The 26910-nt window shown below is 32.6% G+C and overlaps 2 protein-coding genes across 7 annotated transcripts in view; one reads left to right on the plus strand and one right to left on the minus strand.

Moving 5' to 3' along the window:
• The window catches only part of LOC143204061 (uncharacterized), an 88495-nt gene extending 72498 nt beyond the window's left edge, over positions 1 to 15997 (minus strand). Inside the window, exon 1 of the mRNA XM_076416502.1 lies at positions 10988 to 15997. Coding sequence (XP_076272617.1) covers positions 14846 to 15196 — 351 coding nt within the window. The 5' untranslated portion in view covers positions 15197 to 15997 and the 3' untranslated portion in view covers positions 10988 to 14845. The remainder of the gene's footprint in view (positions 1 to 10987) is intronic.
• Positions 1 to 26910, plus strand: part of chico (insulin receptor substrate 1 chico) — a 245952-nt gene that overhangs the window by 38577 nt on the left and 180465 nt on the right. The gene's annotated exons all lie outside the window — the stretch shown is intronic.

A 26910-nucleotide genomic window follows, 5' to 3' on the forward strand; every position in this document is an offset into this window, starting at 1 on the left:
TGTTGAACATTCGACAGATAATACAATAACATTTACAATTACAGACAGTAATATTTTTTTTTCGTTATCTACATCTTATATTAGATATGCTTAGTACAATCTTAATTTACAAATTAATTTATTACTACTGTTCGGTTGTACTTGCATCAATATGCTAGCAAGGCCAGTACGAGACTAGTACATCAATATGTATATATTTATCAAATTAAAATAAAAAAGTTAAAATTATCTTAATGGTCCAATAGCTGTATTGCCTCCACGTTGCTGTTTCAATAACCTTATTTGATGTTTTAATGTGAAATCTTGGATTACTTCGTAAATCCATTTGATTTCGAGGTCATCCTGCAGCTCTTTGCTGATTATGTAGCAATGAGCATTGGTAATTAGAGAACTTTATTTTGACACACAGACATATTTAGAGTTAATAGGCTGTATATTCCATTGTAACTACCACTTGTACTTTTTCCATGGCCTTAGTCAGTTGTCTCTTACCATGATAACTGTGTCGTCGGCAAATGTTCTTGCTATTGGGATATCAGCAGTGTAAAGCAGATACAAGAGTGTTTCTAAAATACTACCTTGTGGAACACCAATTTAAGGAGGTTTAAGTGCTGAGACTGCCTCTTCCTGCAAAAAAATTTCTTTAGAAAAGATATGATCCCAGCCGCAGATAAAAAATCCAAGGTAGCAATTTGCTCATCTTGTATATTAGCGCCTGAAGCTTATGAAAGTTTTTTTTTCTTCAAATGCCGTTTCTGTACAATGACCAATATTTTCTTTAGAATGTTCTGAATGATATAAATAAAAAATCAAAAGCTTTACAGTATTATTCTCGTCATTTTGTTAAAAAACCGTAATAAATGTAATTAATAAATAAAAAACCGTTTCGCAAATATACGAACAGTTACATATTTATAAAAAAAATAAGTTTAGCAGCTTGTATATATAGTAAATCCAACAGACAACATCTTGCTTATACCAAAACAAGCAAATCTTCTTCCCGTGGTTCTAATTCATGACTATTAACGTGTTTACTAATTATTTCTGGACATAATTCATAATAACAATCTTCCTGGTCAACGATCGCACATGCGACTTTGATTCAGAAGATCACAATTAGAATATAAATAAAGGAACCAGATGAATGGCGTTATAATAATTTCTGTTGGTGTGATATTTTGGCAGCAATTAACAACTAATGATGTACATGGCTACGCGAAAGTTTAACATGTGTTATTAGGAAATATAATGTAGTTGAGAACGTGGTATAGTTTGCGTATGTATTAAACGAAATTTTTCCATGTTATTTGTCAATAAAGGATCATTTTGATGTGGACATTGACACAGACGTTACGATAACGTAAAAATGATAGTTTGATTTCATAAAATAAAGTTTATTATAACATGCATAACATTAATGTAAAATTATTATTCTTTTAACATTCCACAATATCATCAATGAACAATAAGTATTCAATAGAATTTATGTTATATAATCTATTCAAAATAGCAGTAAACTCACGTCATCTGAACTGATTACTTCAAAACGTCGCAATGTTGCCGTATCAACTTTGAGTTTTAGTTCGCTTTGGCTTTGACATACAACAAAATTCTAATCTAAATAAAATAACTAAATTGTTAAAATGCTGTTATAAAATATAATTTATTTTAACATTACAGTATATCTAATATACATAATACAGTTATAATAGTTTCTAGGTTAGAGTTGTATTATATTATATTTACATTAATGTTTTCAATTATATATCCAAGTAATATGTTTTACTTTCATTAGAGAGCATATTTACCTTTTACGCTTAGTTCTTAATTCCTTCGGTCCAGTGTTTTCTTGTAAAGTCATTTTGATATCACTGTATTTCTCCTTATTTTGTTCTGTTACTATTTGTACCTGTATACATCTTTCTTAATAAAACTAGTTTTAATTTCTGCATGCTGTTACTATTCTTTCTCTCCTGACACATTTTAACCAAATGCTCATGTATATTATGAACAATTACATACGTATTGGTGCACATAAAACTTTCACACTCTACAATAATAATAATGATTTCCTATAGTTTTCGTATATTAATTATATCTCACCTCTAGTAATTTCCACTCTCATCACCCTGTCTTGGAAATTTTGATTGAATCATAATCCCATATTCAGAAAATTTCACGCTCAGGGAATTACTGTGCTATCATCAGCTATCATTTATCAATATCTTCTTCAATGTGCCTGATCGAGTTCATCTAAACCGATGGTGTTGTTAACCATTCCTGTTTGCAGCATGAAGAACAATATATCTACAATAAATTATTAATAAATGTTATGAATGTATAATAAAACCGAATCAATTTTTATTCCAACGTTTACCGTTTTCCATCAACTTTTGTTTCTTAACACAGCTTTTATTATTATCTTGCCATATGTGACCATTGGATATATTGGTCCCCTATACACATATTGAAAAATAAGTCTCCCTTGATTTTATTATGTGCTTTTAAAAATTATATTATTTTAAAAGCAGTGATTAGAAGTTCCATTCCAACTCTTCGAGGGTTATTTTTACATTATTTAAATTCTATATTACCTAACACTCTATGAAAGGATGATCTGCTTTTCCCAAAGAGCTGCATATCTGTAAGCTTTGTTGGATACTTCAGATTAACAGTTTTACTCTGAAATAATTGTATTACCTAAGTTTATATTAAAAGAACTACTCACTGTTTTTATACATTTCATATATTTAATGTGTCTGTTAATCAGGTCTGATGGTACTAAACGTTTAAATTTGCTAGTAGTACTAAGTAACCCAGTTCGGTACCATACGTATATATGAATCCAAGAATTGACTTATTATCCAAAGATAATTTGGATTTACTCCGTAAGCCAATTAATCTCGTTCAATTTAAGCCCAAGTTGTTTACGCTTTATTAGTATATGTTTCTTCAAAGTTAAGCATTTAATCTAGCTGTCTATGACATAATAATTGAATAGTTGAACGTGGGCATAAGCTTTCCCAATTTAACTTGAAGTCCAGTGTGCCACACCTTATCAAAAGCTTGAGGTATACCGAGAAATGCTGCAGAGCAATATTTTTATTAGTTAAGTTTTTATTTATTTGACTGACGAATCTCTTGCTCTATGGTTTCGTGTTTGTCACGGGAAGCAAAATGATGCTGTGGATTAATATTTCTTTCCTCTGTGACTACTTTGTATAATTTCTTAAAAACCTTGGATGTCACAGTTAATAGACTTCAGGACACTAGGAGAAAATGTTTTTCGATATTTTCCTGGTTTGAGAACCATAATTATTTGGGCCATAAGTGCTAGGGATGTAGTTTAGACTCAAATATCATCCAGATGGGACTTCAAAGAGCTCGCAAACTGAGAAGATCTGATCTGATGGAGCTAAATCCGGGGTGAATAATTATGATTTTATTTTTTATTAGGTTTTCTAATTTTAAGATCAAATCGACGAAAAATATTCCCTTTTCACCTTAAAAATGTTGTTAACACAGCTTATTCTTGTGGGCCCTAACTCGCCTCGAAGCTGATTTACCTCAGGATTTTAGTAACAAACTCAAGTGCTCACAAAATAAGCTCCTTTTTCAAATTGCAATATTTAAGTGTTAAACATCCACTGTTCAAACCAAGCTTGAGCCAACGTTATTTAATGAGACAGGACTATTATTAAAATTAGTTTGACTTGGGATTTAAATTAATTGTAGATCATTGCAGGAATGTTAATAAATAGAATGGATGGATATTAGATAATATTAGTTGAAAATTCCTATGATAATGCAGTGGGAATTAAACTTTTTCCTACGTTTTGAACATATGGCGATTTAATTGGATTTTAATATTTGATTCGTGTAAAAATTCGTAAGCGCTTGTTTACGATATCTGAAAGATAAAAACGAAACGAACATGTGTTTTATTGTTTTAGGTGGGGTCTAAATTAGGTTAAATTTGGGCGTTTGTTATTATTAGGTTGGGTTCCTGTTGCTGGGTATGATTTATTTTCATATGTGTTTTGCAACGGATATAACATCTATATAACAATCGATCATATTGAAGAAAAAAAGAATTGTTCGCCTAATCCCGAAAGTGCAAGCCTTTAGATTATAATTTTTGTTTAAAATAAATACTTTATTTTTTATATGAAACAAATTGCCGAAAGAAAATAGAGTCTTCAATGCTTCTACTTCCAAAAGCTCTTGTCTCTCACTAAAATTATATCAACTATCATCATCTTATTGTCCATGATGACAATGTTTTATCAGCGTGGTAACTTTTTTTCAAGTGAGTAAGTTTTCCTCAGTTTCTATCTCTATATCTATCTATATCTATCTAATGTTTCTTCTCTCTGGAACATATAACCGACTAATAATTTTCTATATTTTTTGTTTAATTATCACTTTTGTTAAAATACTTCTCTCAAATGGATAAATGACAACTTGTAGCTATTTTCTATGAAAGTTTTATTTGGTTTGAGCTACTAGTTTTCTTCTTAAGTTTTTTTTTATTCAAATTTTTTATCGATGAAGCATTTGCGAAAAATTACAATTTCTCTCCATTGATAGAACATTGCAATATAATATTTCTGACACATTACTAGTCGATACTTAAAACTAGATACTTATCTGGGCAGATCTATTGGTTCTTACTTAATCTCCAATAGAATAAAATAAAGGCTAGCAGCACTTTTCAGTATTTTTATCATTCAGTGCACTTCATTACATAACAACACAAGATCACACCGTTTGGTTCTCTTGAAACTTCACCCTAGTTTACTTTTTTTTATATATCTTAAAATCACTCTTATCCCAAAGAGGATTTATCCGGACTGGACCTACAGTTTAACATGGGCTCCGAACCACGGTCCTCGGCATTAAGCCTACCGGCTGGCAACTTAGAAATCATTCCAGAAGACATCCGGTCTTACCCAGCCTGGTTACTGGCGTGGCTCTGATCATTTTCTTTGTCGACTTTACCTAAGGACAATTAAAAACATCCATTTACGACCATGCCCCAGCAGGTTTCGAAACCATATCTATCGCAACAGAAGGAGGACCATCCTGACGCCTTTACCACTGCGCCAACCAAGCCGGCCTGGTTTACTGTTGTCCAAGAATTGCGGCACTTCGATGTTTACATAGGAGTGGAGCCTTTTCTCATGTTTTGTTGCGAATCATTTCATTTCTTATAATAATAATTCTATAATCTTCTATAATAATTAAGTCATCCTCATAACTGAATTCCATGTGGTGTATAGCAGCAACTTATTATATATTGATAATTTAAATCTTCCAAATAACCAATAGATTTTGAAGTTTAATTTAGGTTTTATGTGGTTCTAAAATCTATATGATCCATAATAAAATCTAGTGATAGAGTTATATGATGCAACATAGTATAATTTATATCTATTAAAAATTCGTCAAAATTAGATGGCTTTACCAGTAGGATGCCTAAATCTAAATTGATTCCTTCGTTGTCACTCTGAATTGAATTTATAAATCAGTAGTGGATTCTTCTTTTTAACTGGAATATATTTTTAATATTTACTTTATATTTACTGCAAAACTTTACCTTAATATTTAGCCAGCTCACCAGGATTTTTGATCGATAGCTTCAGCACTAAAGTCGATATTTTCCTGTTACTATACTTCCTAATAATTGATGACTCCGTTGAACAGTTTTAATTTTTACAAAAATTTTTTTTTACGATTCTAAATTGATTCCTTCGTTGTCACTCTGAATTGAATTTATAAATCAGTAGTGGATTCTTCTTATTAACTGGAATATATTTTTAATATTTACTTTATATTTACTGCAAAACTTTACCTTAATATTTAGCCAGCTCACTAGCATTCTTGATTGATAGCTTCAGCATTAAAGTCGATATTTTGCTGTTACTATACTTCCTAATAATTGATGACTCCGTTGAACAGTTTTAATTTTTACAAATTTATTTATTTAAAATTTCCAAGAAACTGAAAAAAATCATACTTCCATGAAATCCAATTTTTAATTTATCCATTTAATTAATAATTTTTTTCGTACTATTTAGCTATTGGCCTCATAAATATACCTTAATTTTTTAAATTCAATATTTTAGATTTCAATAAAAGTTATTAAAAATCTGTAAACCTCTTTAGGTATTTTTATTTAATAAGTCCCTGCTAGCCATATTTTGTTCGTATAGATAGCGATGTTTACTTTGTTTCATCTATGCTTTGTTGTGTGCCGCTAAAACATTACAGAGTTCACACAATAACCTTTGTTAAACCGCAATAACAAAGTCATGTGACACAACAATACCATACTAGTAAACAATAACATTTGTAATATATTTTTGTCTTGAAATAAATCTGCTTTATACGAGGGTCTTTTAGTAAGGCTCTGAAGATTGGACCAGTAGCATCGAAAGTGTTTTTTTACATTATTTGATTTATATTGTCCATTGATGAATGTTTTATTTACTTAGAAAAATACAAAAGATTTAACAGCGAAAGAGATCAAGTTAAGTTTTAAAAAATTACACTATACATTAAATATGCTTATTACTATCTTAATATACAGATTAATTTATTAGTTTTTTGCTGTTATACTTGCATCAATTCACAAACTAAAATGTAAATTACTTAAACTTAAGATGAAAAATATTTTTGAGTTTGATCTGCTATGCATTTTGTCTAACGTGATGTTTAAGATTTGATTTAAGACACTATTTATCTTAATTTCAAATAAAATATTCTTTCTTGTACGGAAGTACAGTCACTCCCTAGTCTCCAAATCCCTAAGTCTCCTGCGATTTCTGTCTCCTACAGACGCAAGTGTGGATCTCATTTGAGTGTGGGATACTTGTGAGCGAACAAGCAGATGCCGTAGCGAAGTCTGCCTTCCACTCTCAGTTCCCTATCGAGGACATATGTATCCACACTGGTTTCTATCCTATTATCAGAACCTTCACCAGAGCTCAAGGACAAAGACGCTTCAACTTAGAGGACGGAATAAATAAACATATATCATCAAATCAAAAGTGATATTTTCAGTGTCCTTCCTGTTCCCCTTACCCGTTCCCAAACAGGGCAACTCAATCTGCTGCGACTGGGACACTGTTATTTTTCGTATAGCCACTTGATGCCCTCAAAAGTTGTGAATTATGTGTCAAACCTGTGAATTATGTGACCAATGGCTCGGTCTCTCTCTTCCACCTTTTGAACAAGTGCCATCGCTTTTCTTCTATTAGGATAAGATTCTGAATAACTATAGGAATATGTTAGCCAGGGACAATACTGATCGATTTGTGAAATGTTTACGAAAAATCGATTTTTTCCATAGCATTTAACTATAATGATCGTTGTATATATAGTTATCGTCGCCTTTGTATCCTTCAACTGTTTTACCCCTTCCTGTTATTCTGAACGTTGACATTTCGCTGTTGACGTACATTTTATCTATACACACTTTGTACTATATTTTACTCTTATCTTATTAATTATATTTTATTTGTACATATAAACGTTTGTGGTTGTCCACGTACTTCGTGTGAAATGTCCTGCTTTAAGTGCTAAAGAACAATTGTATTGTAACGAAATAACAATAAAATCGTCGAAAGCGACAAAATAAAATTGTTTTTTTTGTATCATTCAACTATTTTATTCATCTCTATAACCTCAACAATATTTAACACCCAATCCTTTCTTATCTCATAATCGATCTTTTCTATACTTGATTGTGGTTTACCGTAATTTACTATATAAATTTCATGTATAATTATACACACTTATGACTAAGGGTCCAAGTCTAATAAGATGACCAAGGGCAGCAAAAAAAACAGAAATAACTTTTTCCCCACCCTAATATTCCAATTTCAAAAAATTGTATTCAAAATATTTACATTAATAATATTTACTTTGAGCCTTCACTTCCCCCTTCATTAACACACTCCTATGTCACATTTATAAGAAAGAACATTGTCCTTATCTTATTCGGTTCAAGTTCTGTGAACTTCTCCACTCTTATCCTGGCTGCAAGCACATATATACGGATGGCTCTTAATCTCTCAGAGGGTGTGGCAGTACGTTTGTGGTGAACAATCGGGCATTTCCTTTGAAACCTATTTAACAGAGTTCAATATTGACCGCTAAACTCTTTGCGATACTGAAAACTTTATCATATATTACAACAGAATATTTCAAAGAATGGCTACCGATTCCCGAAATGCCCTCGAATGTTTCCTGAAACAGAAATTCAACCATCCTCTGGTGACCGACTCACTGTCAATCATCCGTATCCTCTATCTGAATGGCTTCAGGACAAGTTTATTGTGCATCCCTTCTCGGCAACGTCCTCTCCCCTCTCCATCACAAATATTTGTGTCCATACACTTCCATTCCATTCCCATTCATTTCATGTTTCACCAAGAACGAGGTACAACGTCCTTAGGCCCAGGAGGCTAACCACAACAGTCTTTGAGGTTAAAGCTGATTTTTTCTTCTCTCTTTACGTTCCTTGTCTTCGTTACTATGTCATAGCTCTAAATCAACTGAGACTGTCGTTTCTCGCACGGTCACTTGATAACTTCAAGCCCGCCAGCTCACTGCGAGTTTTGTCACCTTATCTCTACTTCAGTCTAGGGGTGTTGGCAATCGAAAAAAATATGGATATATCAATATTAAAAAAAATCTAATTGATAAAAATATTTTTTTACAATAAATATAAAAAATATCGATATTTTACAAAAAAATATATTGATATTTTTAAGAAAAAATAAAAATTCGGAAATATTAGCCTAAAAATTTTTTTTCTAAATTTATTAAAGAATAGTGATATATTTAATAAACCTTTAAAAGTACCAATTAGTTTATTCTGAAAAAATCGAAAATTATCGGCTAAAATATAACGATATATCGATATTTTTTCTGCATCCCTACTTCAGTCTACCACATACTGAGCCACTGTCCACTGCTCAATCAGATTAGAGCTATGTATTAGCTATGACTTCGAGCTCGCCTGTTCACTGTGTGTTTTGTGGTTTTGCCCTTACTTCATCTACCACATACTGGAGGACGGTCCACGACTCACCCCAATTAGAGCCATGTATGGCCTGCAAAATTTTAGAAACTCCTTAACAGAAGAGGATACAGACAGACTCCTCGGATTTCTACGAGAAATCGGTTATCTTCATAGAATCTAGCCTATGCTGAGTTAAGTGTTTCTGGCCAAATAACCATTACCACTTCGGTATCCATACTTCGTTATGGTTATGTTTGTCCATTTTTAAATTGTATATATACTATTTATACTTTTAGTTTATTTATACCTCTGATTGTGTTATTAATTTATTGTTTTATATTTACACTTCATATCTGTCCCCATCACGTTTATAACAATAACATACTGTCGCGAAGTCGCGAAATGACAACATCCATCAAAACGACAAAAAAAATCATATTACAAAAATATTATTAATCCTTGTTTCGTTTCCTGAATCAAAAATAAAATCATTAAACTTAAATTCAATTAATGACGTTCGAAAGCTTCGCGATTCTTATGTCTCCAGCGTATCCATAAATTATGTGCATTTCAATGTGGGCTAGTGAACCTGAAGATGAATAAACGTTGTTTATGTATTGTTTATCGTCATTTTCCGCCAACGCCTCCGTAATGAGACCGTCGTTATTCCCAAGAATCAGCACGTGTCTGAAGATATTTGGCCTTCCCTGACGTCAACGATTCCATTTCTATGCGGCGCAGGAAGACAATAAAATTTGTCGTTGCCATCTAAAACGGAGGCAACGGCCGATTTACTACCTATTGGACACGTATGATCGCGACCTCCAGATGACGATCATCTCCACGTGCCGCCACCATTCTAATTGCATTTCGGCCAATGCTGTGCCCGTTCACGGTTTTATGGGAGCGAGACCTTGGGGGCCAAATGGACCGGGGGATTTCGACCGTTGTTTCTCCTTATTTCGCTTTCGTGAAAGAAAAAAGGCACTTCCGCACTCGTTTTATCGATAATAAAAATACCGAAATGAACCCGGTTGTTATTATATTTATTTTTACTTATAGTGCCATGTTGAATAATTATTTTGAACTGTTAGACTGAATTTCATTAATATAATAGTACACTTGAAAAGTATCCGGCCAGACAAATAGATGGCGCTACTAGAATTAAATCCAAATGGATAAAAAGGAATTTCGCGTGTTGATAAAATATTCAGTTGAAGCAAAAACTCGGCTTGGTGCCGAGTTTCCGGACACTCTCCCAGGAAAATCAATCATCAAGGGTTGGTATGGTAAGTTTAGACGTTTAGACGCACCGAAGGCGGTGAATACAGTGGACACCCAAAAGAGGTTGTTACCGACGAAAACATTTTAAAAATCCACAAAATGATTTTGAATGACCGTAAATTGAAATTGAATGACATAGCAGACACTCTAAAAATATCAACTGAACGTGTACACTATACCATTCACGAATATTTGGGTATGAGAAAGCTCTGTGCAAAGTGGGTGCCGCGCGAGTTCACTCTTGACCAAAAACAACGACGAGTTAATGATTCGGAGCAATGTTTGAAGGTGATCAAGCGTAATAAACCCGAGTTTTTGCGTCGATATGTGAAAATGGATGAATCATGGCTCCATCATGTCACTCCGAAATCCAATCGACAGTTATCCGAGTGGACTGCACACGATGAATCCGCTCCAAAGCGTGGGAATACGCAACAGTCGACTGGCAAGTTTATGGCATCTGTATTTCGGGATGAGCATGGAATAATTTTCATTGACTACCTTGAAAATCATAAATAAACTATTACATAGCGTTATTGGACTGTTTGAAGAACGAAATCGTCGAAAAACGGCTGCATTTGAAGATTAAGAAAGTGCTGCTTCACCAAGACAAGGCACCGTGTCACACGTCTGTGGAGGCGATGGCAAAAATCCATGACGACCTCCAGCGACTATTTCCTGTTCTCAGATATCAAAAGAATGCTTGCTGGGATGAAATTTTCGTCCCATGAAGAAGTGATCGCCGAAACTGAGGCCCATTTTGAAGAAAAGGACAAATCGTACTACAAAAATGGTATCAAAAACTTGGAAGGTCGCTATAATCAGTGTATCATACTTGACGGGATTATGTTGAATAAAAAAATGTGTTTTACTCTGGTATGCATAAATAGGTTTAGCAATTAAATAAAAATGGTAAAATTTTGGAAATAACACATTTTATTTAAAAAAGTATTGAATAAAACGAAATAATAGAAAGATAATTAATGTGACCAGCCGTTCTATTTTTATAAAATCATACTACACATAATTATGTTTTATAAATAAATAAATAAATTTGATTAATTGATTTGAAATAATTGATTTAATGTTGAAACTATATAAAGAGGGAAATAAACATTAAACATTATTTGAAATAATACATTTTATTTAAAAAATTAATGAATAAAATGAAATAAAAAAATAATTTCTCTATGCCTTTCTATTTTTATAAAAACACCATATTTTAAATTAATTTACATATTTGAATAATTAACAAGATCTCCAAGAACTATATAAATAAATATTACCATTAAAGAGACCAAAATCGTTTAGATCAAACCCAGCCAATATAGTTAAAACCAATGAAAAAGCCACCACTATATATGAAAGCAGTGAAATTCTCCTAAAAATCTCCAAATTTGATCAACTATGATCGTTACTATTGTTGATCCACAAATCTCCTTAATGAATTGACTACCTCGAGCTTTCAATTAACGTATTTTATATTTACTTATCGTACTTTTTAGCTGAAAGAAATCTCAGTCAATACATCATTATTTTTACAAAACAATAATTTATTTACTTATACTCTTATGTAATAATGCATTGTATTTTCCTTATCATTAGATCATTAGGGTGTCGTTGATAGTTTTATATTTTGTTTCTTGGATCCAGGCCTACTTTTGTTAGCAAATATAATTATTTCATAGTATCACTGTACACTATTCTTACATCTTAGAAAAATGCTCTCTAATTTCTTCTTCTCTGAATTTCACATTCTTCGACTTTCATTCTCAAAAAATTATAGCTATATCTTACCTATAAAATGAAATTTAAATCATTACTAAAATATATTATGTTCAAACAAATGTCTATTTATTACCAGTTGCTACAGTTTTTGCTACTCCTCTTGAACAAACCTCATTAATGACTTGACTACTTCCAACACAACAAGAATTATTTTATTCTCTGTTCTTGTTATCATTAAATTTTGGCATATCTTGATATCTATTCGATGTCGTTAAAAATTATGTTATAAATTTGACAGCTAACATTCCCACTATAAATAAAATTGATGCTGTTGACTTTTTTAGCTTTTATAAATATAACCTTACATTCTGCACTTACCCTCGTTCTTCCATATTTTAAAAGTAATACATGTATATTTATATGTAACACAAAATCTAAATATCCTAGATTCTTTTGTAGTTTTAACTTGATCGACTGTACCGATCGACTCGAAAAGAATTAACCATATTGTTTTCCTTTTCTATAGTTTATTATATGCTCCAAAACCGTAGATGACTGAGGAGTAATGTATCCTTACAAAAACACTTTTAGAACCTTATTGTGATGCTGCTCCGTCATATTCCAATAGGCATGATGACTATTAAAGATTCACAAATATATTGGTTTGTAATAATAATAATAATATATTCAAAACAAATTCCAAAAACAAGATTCATTTTTAAATTTCAAGTGTCTTTACTAAAGTTTCTGTAGAATTAATTGCAGAAAATGGTCCATACTAAGTCAAACATCAATCACAAACGTTACAAATTATTGACGTCACTCAACGATTCATATTCATCACTTTCGCACTCCAACCTCTGAACTTCTTGGCATTCAAAATTGGTTTTGTGCTACTAAGGGCTAGTATTGGAGAACCCCATATTTTCTAAGACCTATCAAAATTATATTGATGGCAAACCTACTGAAAGATGTTACAGTTGTAAATATATTTGACAGCTCTATCTAAATATTCTACAACACAAAAGGATGAATGAAAATTCTATCATAACCGTAATCCGCAATCAATGTCAGTTATGCTCAAGAATTTCTTTTATAAAGTTAAAAACGAGTCACTTAAAGTAGTTATTTGACTGCTTGTAAAAAAAAAGTCAGAGTCTTATTAGACTTTTAAAGTTTACTTTCAATATATAAACCCTTAAAATGAATCTAATAACTTACCATATATATTATAATATGGCATTTTTTTCAAATTATTATATAATACATTTTAAGATTTTTATTCAAATGAATTCTAAAAAAGCGTGTACATTTAAAATTATTTTCAAATACCTGACAGTTGTTTGTATCGCTAGAATGTTTAGAATGTCCAAACTGTTGTTAAAATAACACATTAAAATTTTTACATTTATTATTTCTTAGAATATTTTTCAAACATTGTTACTAGGGGGTTTCATATCACTAAAAATGTGTTAAATTAATAAAAAACTAACGAACTAATAAACCTGAATTCTTGTGAATGTTTAAACCGTTCAAATATCATTACAATTTTTACGATATTACTAAAAACGTGTTGTACAACAATCAGTAGTCCCCAAATATATCCATATTCTCATTTTAATATTCGCACAATTAAAACATCCAACTACTGACGGATAAATACAGTTTCTTCTAATAATAACTTAATATGTATATCTTTCCTTATTTTAAATAATCTGCGTTTAGGGAATTTATATCCTACTCGCCTTATTCACCAGACACTGTCTCCACCGATTTTCCTTGTTTTACTCGGTATATAGTCTTAAAATGATATGACAAAAACTTGGAATAAATAGTGATGAATGTCATCACTCAGAAAAAGATCACGATTCTACGCAAAAAAATCATTGACTTTCAACCAAAATCTTCCTAATTAAACAAGCAACAAGTACGTATTTTCTATTGCTTATGACAATGTTAAAAACTTTCTCCTTTGTATGATTTTAGTTATTTATTTATATATTATAGACCCATCAGCCTTCTGGACCATTTAGGGTCTGTTTACAGATATACAATATACAGCACATTTACATTAGTTAAAGTATACAATGTTATTACAAGTATAGAACACAACGAACAATATAAATTCATGGTCGGAATATAAAACCTAGAGTTAAATGTGGAGGACAAAGAGTACACACTGCAAAATGAAAAGTAAAATATGTAAAAGTATACAAATGCATGAATACATGAATGCTAAAGTACAATGGTCACATAACCCATGACAGTGATAAAGATACAAGATACAAAAAATGTAAACCAACATGCAGGACACTACACAAATGCACACTATTAAAGAAAATTAATCAGCTTGTCCAGGTTCTCCAGCCTAAGACACTCGTCCATCGTTTCTCCCAGGTTGACCAACTGTCTTGTCTAGTTATATATTCGGCATTCGATTAGTATGCGTTTGATAGACAGTGAAGAACCACATTCGACGCAGAGTGGTGGACTTCTTCCCTTACCAATTCTGAGAGGCGAGAATAAGCTCGAGTTGCGCCTGCTGATGTTAGTGGTATTAAGGCCTCGATAATACTCTGTTTTCACCTCCCACAGCATGTTGTTTTCTGTTAGATCTCATCTAAGTTGGTCTAGATGTCTAAAGATTCTGGTCTCATTGAATCGGAGGCGATAACTAATCGTTTTTATTGCACATATTGTAATTGTATCGAGATCAGGGCCAGTACAAGGCAGCATAAATGGCAAACAGTTCATCCGTCAATACATTCAATGAAACGGGGAGCCTGAAGTGTCCTTCCGACATTACCGATGTAAATACTGCCCCACGTAGTCATTGTTCTTGGAACCGTCCGAGAATATGAAAAGGTGTTCAGGATATTTCTCAGTTTTATATTGATTGAATTGAGCGCTGATATTGCTAGAGTCAGAATTATCCCTTGGTAGACTACTCATGGAAAGATTGACCTCGCCATGGAGGCAATCTATACTCGTAGGTGTATATCGGCGGAAGAGCCGTTGATAAGCGACTACAAACTGCATGGAATCTATGACAAGAGCCCCTATGTTGTTCTCTAGAGGGGTCGAGTTTGGTACTTGATGGAAAGAAATGTCTGTAATGAGACAGCCTTGGTTTAAACCCGAAGGAGCTGGCATATTTTTAATCAAAAACAATTCACGTCTGGTGTCTAGGGAAGAGATTTCTGCTTCGACGAGTAAGCTGTCTACTGGGCTGGCGTGGAAAGCCCCAGGGCGATTCTAAGAGTTGAGTTATGGATTGGGTTCAATCTATTTAAGTAAGAGGGCACAGCGGAGATGAAGCATTGGCAGCCACACTCTAATTTACTTAGAGTTGATGCTTTATACATATTTAGTAATGCGACCTTATGGGCGCCCCAATGAAAGTTGATCCAAGTGCGTAGGAGACTGATATCGGCCATACATTTATTCCTAACATAGCCATCTGAGTTTCACAGTGATTTAAATAAAATTATAGTTTTCTATTTAGTATCATTAAGTTGTTCATAGTATAAACGCTAATCACGAATGGTCTTTTTATGTAATAATATGTTGCAAATACTTTGAGTATACGGACCTTATTAAAACTCGTAAATTATAAACGTTCGCGAAGAAAGTGATAATATTTTAAATTGTTTTAAAACATTATTGGATTTTCGTACCGCTAAAATGTGTAAATGAATACCAAACTTATAAATAAATTCGAATATTCGGAATTCCATCAAACTTGCCGAAGGATATTTGTACCTGTTAAATATAAAAAGTCCCAAGCAAATGTGGCATATGTTGAATTCCGTTCGAATTATCAATAGGTATTTGTGTCGCTAGTATCCATTAGAAGGAAATGAAATGAGAATAATGTGATATTAAAATAATTTTCATATTAATAGTCTATAGACGATTTAAGTAATATTAATAGTACTGTTTAAGCAATAAAAATTGCATTTGAAAGCGTAACCATATAGCTACTTCTGATATTTTTGTTGTCCATTAAAATATATTGTTTGAAACGTCTCTGATAGAATATAAAGTAACTATGTTAGACTCATCAAAATATTAACGTTCTGATGATACATATCTTCAAAGAGCTCAACATTTTAAATACTAATTTGTATAAATGTACATTAAATAAATTGTAATACAAAATAGATAATTGCTATCAACATAATTATGTATTGAATTTTTTATTTTTTAAGCTTTTTCGAAACACAGTCTTCGGCGTTAAGCCTACCGACTGGCGGGTGACCAACTTAGAATGGAATCATCCCAGAATATATCCGGTCTTATCCAGCCTGGTAACTGGCGTGACTGGTCGGATTTTACACCCTTGCCTAGGACAATCACAAATATTAAACGAAAAGGATTAGAACCCACGACTATCGTAACAGTAGTTGGACTGTCCTGGCGCCTTCCAAGCCGGCCATTATTGATATCATAAAATAATAACACTTTTAAATTTCTACAGAAAATTGAAAGATCCACATATATTATAAATTCAAAAAAATAGGATTATATAGTTTGAAATTAGTAATGAACGAGATAGAGTATGCCAATTTTATTCTAATATTCTATTCTAAAAGGTTTGCGAGTGTTTTTTAATTAATTTAACAACATATGAGTGAGCGTGATTTGTTCAAATAAATTTGTTGCCCTATCTTTCGGTGTATTTAAATAAAACATTTATTGCTTAATATTAATTATTATTAGAGGAGCTCTTAACATAATATGTTCTTTTCATCCCATAATAGAAGCATAAGATACAGCATAATTTTCACATGATAAATGCAGTAATGGTTCGCCAGTTTTTTATATGAGGATATCGAAATATTTTAAAACTAAACCAAACGAGAAAATACCTTAAGCGGACACATATCCTTGATTAAAGTGTAAATTTCATTCGATAAAAATAATTTGTTAAGTAATTGCAAATCCTATCAGCTGATTTCTATGGACTGGTATATTCAAAGCCATAAATATTGCGAAAAAAGTAATACAGGTTTTAAAATATGTTAAATTTTATTTATACTGATTTTAATTAAGATGTTTGACACTCTTCATTAATTTATACGCATCTCCTAACATTTGATGGCATCATCGTTTGTCATAAATTTTGATTAATCCACCTGATTCTCACCACCTAATAACTGACTTTGGCATGGATTTAATTTTACACTGCGTCTTGATATAAAGTCTCCGCTCCCTCAGAAACAGCTATAAAATATTAGTTTGCTGATGTCAAACGTGGTCGTAGAGACACGGATGATGCAAAACGCAGTGGACGTCCAAATAAGGTGCTAATACCAGAAAACATCATAAAAATCATTTTGAATGATCGAAATGTGAAGTTGCGTGAGTTAGCTAACATCGTAAAGATATCAAAAGGACGTGTTGGTTTTATCTTGTATGAGCATTTGACTATGGCAAAGCTCGGTTCAAAGTGGATGCTACATTCGCTCACTGTTGACCAAAAACAAAAACGCTTTGATGATTCAGTATTTGGTCATGTTTAAAGGTAATAAACCGGAATTGCCTCGATATGTAACACTGGATGAAACATCTCTCCATCACTTCATTCTGGAATGAAAACGATCGTCATCTGAGTGGACTCATGTGTTACAGTAACACCATTTGTTGCAGATTCTTTAAAATTAACACATAGGTCATATAAGGAGACTTTAAAATATATTTAAAAAAAACGTATAGGTCTATAAATTTGTGTTTTCCCACCTGAAAAACTTATGTTGATCTTATAAACTACAAACAGTATTTAACTACAGTAACAAGAAAAATAAGTAAAGAAATTGGATATAGTCTCTATGATTCAAGCCTTGAGATCGGCGAGTTTACATCAACAAAAGTTGTTTACCAAAGCGTAGAGACGCCGTTGAAATAGTTTGTCGTTCCCAATTTTTAGAGAGCAATTGAAACAAAACACGTACAAGGTAAGTTAAGTCGACGATTATCCCATTCGAATCGCAGGCGGCGGCGACGACGACCATCTCGCACCGACAAACAAACAAACGAACGAACGAACGAAACAATCAAAGCCAACTTCAAAGAGAGGGAACAATCGAAAACAGAAAACAAATGGCGTCATTCAGGGTGTTTTCGAGCGAGCGGTTGCCGCAATGCAATCGTGCCTAATCGTATTAGATCACATTTATAAATAAAAGCGTAAATCTTGAAAGTTTCGGTACGAAAAGTGAAAACAGCTTCGACCTTCCAGCTGAGCCGATCATAACAATGCCGCCCGAATTCCAACCAGGCTACGGCTCAACGTAATTATATACTTGATTCAACTGTAAAATAATTTATCTTATCTTTACGCTATCAATGAGCACGACCGAATAACCGTGTTTCGTTTTTTTTTTCGTCGCGTTTTTTCGGAATGGCAAATGTCTCGGGAGTGTTTTCGTGGGTGTCTTGATATTTACCACATTAAAAGTCGATTAGAATCAAAATTAATCACACACTTCTGTCATTAAACGCGTAGAGATTAAAACAACTACTTTCAATTTACCCGAATCCGATACTAATGTAAACGACCATATATTATAAACACTCTTGACATATTTTCTGTCAACTACAGACCTAATATTAGACTATAAATTAATTTGAAAGGATTTACAACAGGTGTAACCAACTTCATGTTGAAGCCTCACTGACAAGCTTCAATTTTCAATATGTCTGAACAAAACATTTTTCCAATGCGTTGAAAATTGTCTGAATTTGTATCGCGCAAATTGCATTTGCAGAACAGGATTCAATTTGAAGGAAAAGGTCATTGAAAGCCATGTGTGAAGCTTATAGCAACGATGCTCCATAAATTTCAACATATGAATACTGATTTCATCATTTTAAATGTGGTGAATCTGACACCGATGAGCCCCGATGAGAATAGCTAAATAATTTGAAGACGAAGATTTGAAGCTATTGCGCGATATTTTTTGGCATATAAGTGAAGCCATGAGACATTGAAATGCATTTGGTGATGTATGAAATGCTTTAGGGACAAGATCGGTAATTTTGGAAAGATTGCGAACAATATACAACGTATTGTTACTGGTGATGAAGAGTAAATCCACTATGATAATCCTAAGCGAATAAAATCGTGGGGACCACCTGGTCATGTATCAACATCAACAGAAAAGCCCAATATCCATGGTTCCAAGCTAGTGATCTGTATTTGATGGAATCGGCTTGATGTGGTATATTGTCAGCTATTAGAACCTAATGGGGATCGCTACAATTAATACGTCTAAGCCGAGCACTGCACAAAAACGGCCGGAATACTTGCAACGACTCAACAATGTTATTATTCAGCATCAAAACGCTCGACCACATGTTGCCAACCCTGTGAAAACATATTTAGAAACTTACTTCTTAACCTTAACCTCAGTCATCTGCTTAAAACTAATTTATAGCAATATACGAAGAACTACTTTTTGAAAATGTATTAATATATCATTAATAATCATTGCTGACTAACTTACAATTTGTATCTCCAGTGATCTAAAACTTGCTGGTTACTTAGTAGGACCCATTGGGCCTTACTTCTAAATAGCTCTTAAAATAAAAGTTAGTAGCACTTTTCAATGTTTTACCCTTTAGCATGTTACATAACTACACATCACATGGTTTTATTTCCCGCTGGGAACTATCGACTGAAAACAGTCGAAACAGTCGATAGTCAAAAAAACTAGCGAATAATTACTATTTTCAGTCAAATGCACAATTCGACTGTTTTTTTTTTTTCAATTCGTGATGTCAGACGAAGGTGTACGAACCGTTTCCTGTATAAATTGTGAGAGAGGAAAGGACGGAGATAATTGCTTGGAGCAGTTAATTTTATATGTGCTTATATTTTCCAAGGGTAGTATAAGCGAGACGGAGATGTACATACTCCTTCACGTACTAACTTAAAGAAAAAGAAAAAAAATACTGAATACTATTAACATGCAATTTATAATTTCATTTTAAACGAAGTAGAATTACTTTTATATTTCAATGGTCTGTGGACCTGTAAAAAGAAATGGAATTTTTCGATGGAATGGAATAATACCCCACAAATGTTTTATCGTGTTTTAATATTTTAATTGCTATTTTTAAATAATATACTATAATAAGTACAGGCAATACAATAGAACTTAAACAATCATAGAGAAAGAACTAATACATGACTTAATTAAAAATGACCCCACAATGACTACTAGAGTTTTTTTAAATAGTAAGTTTAAGTAAATGCTTTATTTATTATTGAACGGAAATATTATTTAAGAAAAATCGAGAGAGTAATCGAAATATTAATACTAATTAAATTAATAATTAAATACCTTTTATTGCCATAAAGACAGTCAAAAGTATTTTACTGTTTATCATTCACAATTTTAACCCTTTTAGCCTATTACATTAACAATCTTGAAAAATATTGTTTCAAAATGCTGCTATATTAATATACAATATATTGTTATTTACAAGTTTAAACCACCAAACTACCAAAAAAATTTTAAAACTATATATATTATATATATATATATATATATATATATATATATATATATATATATATATTATATATAAATCCATGTAAACATAAATTGGCTACATTTTTGTTAAGGTCGCGGCTAGAACGACAGAGCCAGAACCTTAAAAATTAGTGAAATGAAACTAGTAGAACCAACAATAGTAACTAAAAGTAGACGACTGGAACAGTCGATAGTAAATAGTAACAAAATCAGTCCAACCGAAAATAGGGGCTGAGATAGTCGATAGTAAAAAGTAGTCAGTTACTAAACAGTCGATAGTCATTTTAAGTCGATAGTTCCAACGCTGCTGATAATACTACCATAATATGGCTGTAAGACTACGATGATGTAGCAATGAAATTACCAATGTCTGTAAACAGAATTAACAATTAGGGCAAGGAATGGAGAATCAATTTGAATGTAACTAAATCTGTCCATATCAGTTTTACATATAAGGGAAATCAACACATCCCTATCTGAGGACCTGGTTTGTGTATCGAGAAGGTGATATTTACGAACAACCAAGAAACTGACACGGGCTAATTGATACTGGAACTGTCCACTGAAAAACTATTAATCTCAAATTAGAAATCGAAGAGAATGTGTCATGTCTACTGAGGCGTTTATAATTTCAAAGTTACTAATTAAATTTTTTTCCTTATATTATGGTTTAGCATTATTTTTATTTGAATAAAACAAAACAGTAATTAAATCAAATCAAAAGTCCATTTTAGATTGTCTAAAATAGATTCACTTAATAGATTACGTAATTAACCTGTATCAGGTCATTATCTCCAGAATTGACAGTCTAGAACAGTTTGAAAAAGAATCTATCAAATCTACAGATACAATCAAGTAGATTTTACTAATTTTGAGATTGCATTTATAGCAGTATTGGGTTACTTGATGTTGTAATTCACTAAATAATTTTCGGAACGCTGGTTGAAGTCAACAAATAAGTTTTTCTTAAAGATGTCAGTGATTCACGAAACTGACATCAATTGGTTATTGGGTATTCTTTATCTATCTTTAAAAGAATTTTATAAAGATATTTAACAGTTTCATTAATTTGTCTCTCTAACATCCTGAACAAGTAGTTTGAATGAGAATGAAATCCAATTTCATTGTGGACATGTCTTCTATGATAAAATGACAAATAGATTGACTACAACAGCTCTAACTCAAGAGCATCTCGTTACAGACCTTCCAAAACAAAGAATTTGAAGAACAAATAAAAATATTTCATTGTAAAACAACTGTTTTAATTAACTCAGTATCAAACCTTTATTTTTTTAAATTTTATTTCACGGCTCAATATGTTTTTATATAATAAATATTCCGATTGTAATCCGGTTATACCAACAAAAAACCCAGTGACTAAAAAAATATCAATGTGTAGTATATATATAAATTCAATATTTACCTATATAGCTAAATAAACAATTCCAACAATTGGCAAATGTGCGAAATAAATTAAACCCGTTGTCGGAATTACTTTCACTAAACAAAATTTATTTATATTATTATATTAAACGAATATATACAAATGATTATATTATATTATCAAAGTTCCTGTTTAAGGTTGTCAAGCAGAGTCACTATGAACTGTAAATTTTGAGATTTTTTTATTTTAAAAGGTATCTTATGGAACCTTACATATATGAGGCTTTAGGGTAAATGATGTGGCTCGGTGAATGGAGGTAAAAGGAAATGAAACAGTGGTGTTTACATTATGTGACCGTTATTTATTGGCTGTATAAAAAAATATGAAAAATACAAATGATAAGACGGATGGCAGCGGAGTTACCTGTTGACGAGGCTTGGGCAGTCAATGGTGGCACGTCTAAACCAAACGAGGGTTGAGCAGTGAATGAATCGCAATACCATTCAATAACATCCCAGATAAACATCTCGGGGTTGCTGCCAGCTATTCGTTATCGGGTTCTAGTTGGCGCTGCTGGCACCCCGTCCGTGTTCAACATCTGGGATTATTTTTCTGGGTATTTTGTAGACCGTTATTCCACGATGTAAAATTCGACATGCCTCAAGATCGCTACAAGGCTATCCAACCATACTCAAGCAGATAATGTGATATTGATCAGATCAAATCATAAACCGGAAAAAGCACTGAAAGGTCTGTCAAAAAACTGGTAGGGTATATTTTATCATTTAAACATTATTTTACAAATTCACTTTGATTCTGATGTTGTGGCCCAGCGGTATTGCTTATTAAATATTTAATTGCATTTCTGTTTATTCATTATTGAATATTTACCGACCTCAAAAACTACTACTGTGGCTGATATACTGACGATACGGCGATTTTTGTCAGCCGGTGAGGGTCTAATATCAGCCACAAGGAACCTCTAACTTCATTTCTACAAAATTAATTTGTGTTTGAGAACATCGTATCATGTATATAAGTCAATCTTAGGACTATAAAACGTATCGTATCGAACTGTGGAGTACTTCGTAAAGGTGTCACAACGGTCTAATTTTTAAAGCCAAAAAATAGCTTTACCAAATGACCTAGTATCATTGATTTACTCATATTTCTAAGAAATGTCATTTGTAGTTAGGATTGGCAACGCAACTTCCTGTCGGAAACAAATCTCCGCAGGAATTCCACAAGGTTCTCTATTAATCATTGAAACACGACATTTTCTGCAGACGACACCGCTTTTTTATCACCTAATTTTGTCAAGATGCTATTCAAAACATACTTCAAGCTCAACTCAGTCAGGCGATCGTGTGGTATAAGCTATCGGTACATCGGAAGGAGCTAAACGCGTACCGCGTTCAAATCGAAAAAGTCCTTATACCCTGGCCCCAGAAAGCGACATATTTGTAATGGTCCCCCCAAATCCAGCACACCATCTTCAAATGGTGCGTACAGCATTCTATTTCCATTACTCTACAGAATAAGCAAACTTCCAATCGCACAGAAAGCAACCTTGTATAAAATGTTGGTTCGACCAGTCTACTTCTATAGAGCACAGCTGTGGTACAAGTACGCCTGAGAGAAAACTTGCACTACATTAAGTGTTCCAATCCAAAAAGTGGTACAGAATAGCATTGATTGAAGCGATTTTATAACATAAATCTCATTCAATCAAATCTCTCAATAATCATGTTGAGCATCTGGATATTTCAGGCACCTGGATTATCTGGGAAGCTTTGATCACGTCATCGTTTGGTAATAGTGAACTGATAGTATTGAATAGTTGGATGTTGGATACACTATACCAGTCACCTATGGCAACATTCAATTCAATAAAGTAGAGGTTTTAGCCACGCCACAAGTATATTATGATAGAAAACATCAAGAGGGCTTTGAGATTTATCAACGCTAAAATTGTCAACTGGACCTGAAGGCTACAAGACCAACTGTCTGGCATACAATCCTCTTGGTTTCTAACTTTTTCGACAAATAGATTCAGCGGATGTGTTACGATATAAATAAATAAACAAAGCACAGAATCATATTAAATATCATGATTGTCAACTCTGATATACGTCACTAATGTTAATGCGTTTATATGGACGAAAAAACCTCTCTGAAAAAGACACATCACCGAGTATACCTTCAATATTTACCAATGGATGAAAAAACAAACACAATTCGAATAAATGGCAATGGGAAAATCACTTAAACCGTTTGCGGAATTACTTTCATAAACAAATATTACGTATTATGTAATCATATTACGTTGATCGCTTTATTTCCAATAAACATGTAAGGTTATTTATTATTAGAAAAAAGATATAAATACTATTTATTTCTAGAAATAATTTCATACATTCAGCTATTGTTAATAAATATTAGATGGTTGTCTCATCATTTTTTCACTTTTAAAGGCACTTATGGAGAAAAATTGATGTTATATGTATTAATCAAAATATTCCCTGCAACTTTTTCATATCTTTTTGGCGATATGTTGATACATTGTCGAAATAACGATTTTGGTTTAGCAACCATCCAATCATCGATCCATTTTCAACATTTCGCAGCCGCGTACTAGCCATGTTGCATCAATCAGAAAACGCTCTGTCGGGTGAGCAAGCTCGGCTCGGCCAACTACTCATTCGAACTGGAATAGTGAATCCTTCCCAGTTTTTGAAACATCTGGCCGAGCATTGTCATACATTACTGTTTTTTCAACAATACTTCGTTCAATTGGTGTGGCTAGACATCCGTTTCATTCGGATTTTAGCTATTAACACAGTGTACCTCGCTAATTCCACCAATTATACACCAAAACACTATAGTTATGAATGTTTCGTTTCGGATGGTCCTACTTCCACGATTTTTTGCAAATCTGATTGTCGTAGTAGATCCACTTTCCCTCGCCAGTTGTAATATACCTCAGAAAACCTTTCTTTTTTCAACCGGACTAACAATGAAACCGTAATATTGTTGAACGTTTTGAAAAGGCATTTTCAGTCATTTAAGCATTTAGAAACAGTTATTTACGGTATGGTCATTAATACATATTAGTAGAATAAGTCGGTTAATATCGTTAGACCAGATAAATAATCGAACACTGCTCTAGAGTGTTGTATAATCTATACGATAAACACTAAAACGCTCAAACTATATTATAACTGAGATAGACAATGGTCTCATTACAGATATTACAATACGTTTCAAGAAGTAGAAGAAATCATCAACTTGGGACACCGGATAAAGACTCAGAAACAAATGGAATTTATGGTAATAAGTATCCTACAGAAATCCTAGAACTAATGTCGAAAAAAGGAGAGACAGGAAGAATACCACTATTCCAGTGTTCGATCGGCTAAGAATGCGAAATGGACCAGAAAGAATCAGGAGAAGGCCACTAGATTTGCAAACCACCTCGAGAAAATGCTTCAACCCTATGCAATGGATGATGTTAAACCATTACTCTGCGCTACTGAATAGGAAAGCAAAATCGGATTTGTCACTTTAAATAAAAAATAATAAATAAAAAATGGTATTATCGCAAAAGGGATCCTAGTTTTGACCTTATTATCGGGTTAGGTTTAATCTGCAATATATTTAGATGTTGCTCAAGTTTTCGGTAAAGTTTGTCATGAGGATTTAAAACATAACATCAAAATACTTCTTCCTGGCCAATATTCAGAAATGTTGGTCTCATTTAGAACTGACCGATAATTCAGAATCAAACAAGAAGTATTTTGACTTGAGGAAAATACAGCTGACACACATGCTAAGACTAGAGTACTTTATCTGTCCTCTCGGCACTTGGTAATCCTAGGTACTGAAAATAACAACACTGATTTAACCGAAAAGTGTCAAACGGCTATTGCCGAAACACAATGCTGGACAAAAAATTATGCAACAAAATGAATCTAAATAAATCAGTGCCTATTGATTTCACCAACAGAAGAATCAAGTAAAAACCAGTATATATAAATCAACAAGTAGACTCATATGGAAATACAACCAAATATCTTGGCATGGCACTTGATTGACGTGGAAGCGCCGAATGTTCAGAATAAATGTGAAGAACTCAAGCTAAAATACAAAAAATGTACTGGTTATTGGGTAGACATTTAGCGCTGTCAGTATATAATAAGCTGTTGCTCTACCACAAACCTTGAAACCAGTGTGAGCTTATTCAACTATGGGGTTTTTACCAGCTAAAGTTAATTGAAATTTTATACAAAGATTCCAAGCTCCCTTCGTAACGACAATCTGTATAACGATCTGAAGATAGAAACTGTCAATAATAAGTCAATAAGTTAACAAGGAATTTGCCCCCAGAATGAACAAACTCTCTATCAGCATACCAATGTTATTGTTCTCCAACTTTTAGATAATGATAGCTTAGTCAGAAGATTACAGAGTGTAAAACCATTTCATATAGTTCGCTGAAGTTATAAGTAAAGTAAGTTGTAATTTTAAAACCGTATCAAATTAGGATAAAAACAAATAGCCTATTAGTGTTAATTTACTAAATTGCTATAATAAATTTTAAGACACGAAAAGATGGAGAGAGAATGATAGAAATATTGCGATGGAGAAAATATAATAGGTGTAATACTGATTGCTGTAGACTCATTACATTATGGAGGACTATGTTGAAGAGCTATGGATAGAATAATTGTTTAAAGATTGTGAATGCTATGCTATTATATTATGTGTAATGAATGATTGTGCAGAAATATTATGATATTTCGATATTATTATTATATATTACAGCATCTTAATCTGTTAATTAATTTTCAATTGGGGAATCCCCAAAACCACGAGAAAATTCCCTAAATTGAAATAATATTTACGCTAAAACCTCTACGTTATCTCTCGTCCAATGTTAGTAG

The sequence above is a fragment of the Rhynchophorus ferrugineus genome, unplaced genomic scaffold, assembly GCF_030347505.1.
Source record: "Rhynchophorus ferrugineus isolate W39M unplaced genomic scaffold, kcgeb_rfMv2 rfM1, whole genome shotgun sequence".
NCBI lineage: Eukaryota > Metazoa > Arthropoda > Insecta > Coleoptera > Curculionidae > Rhynchophorus > Rhynchophorus ferrugineus.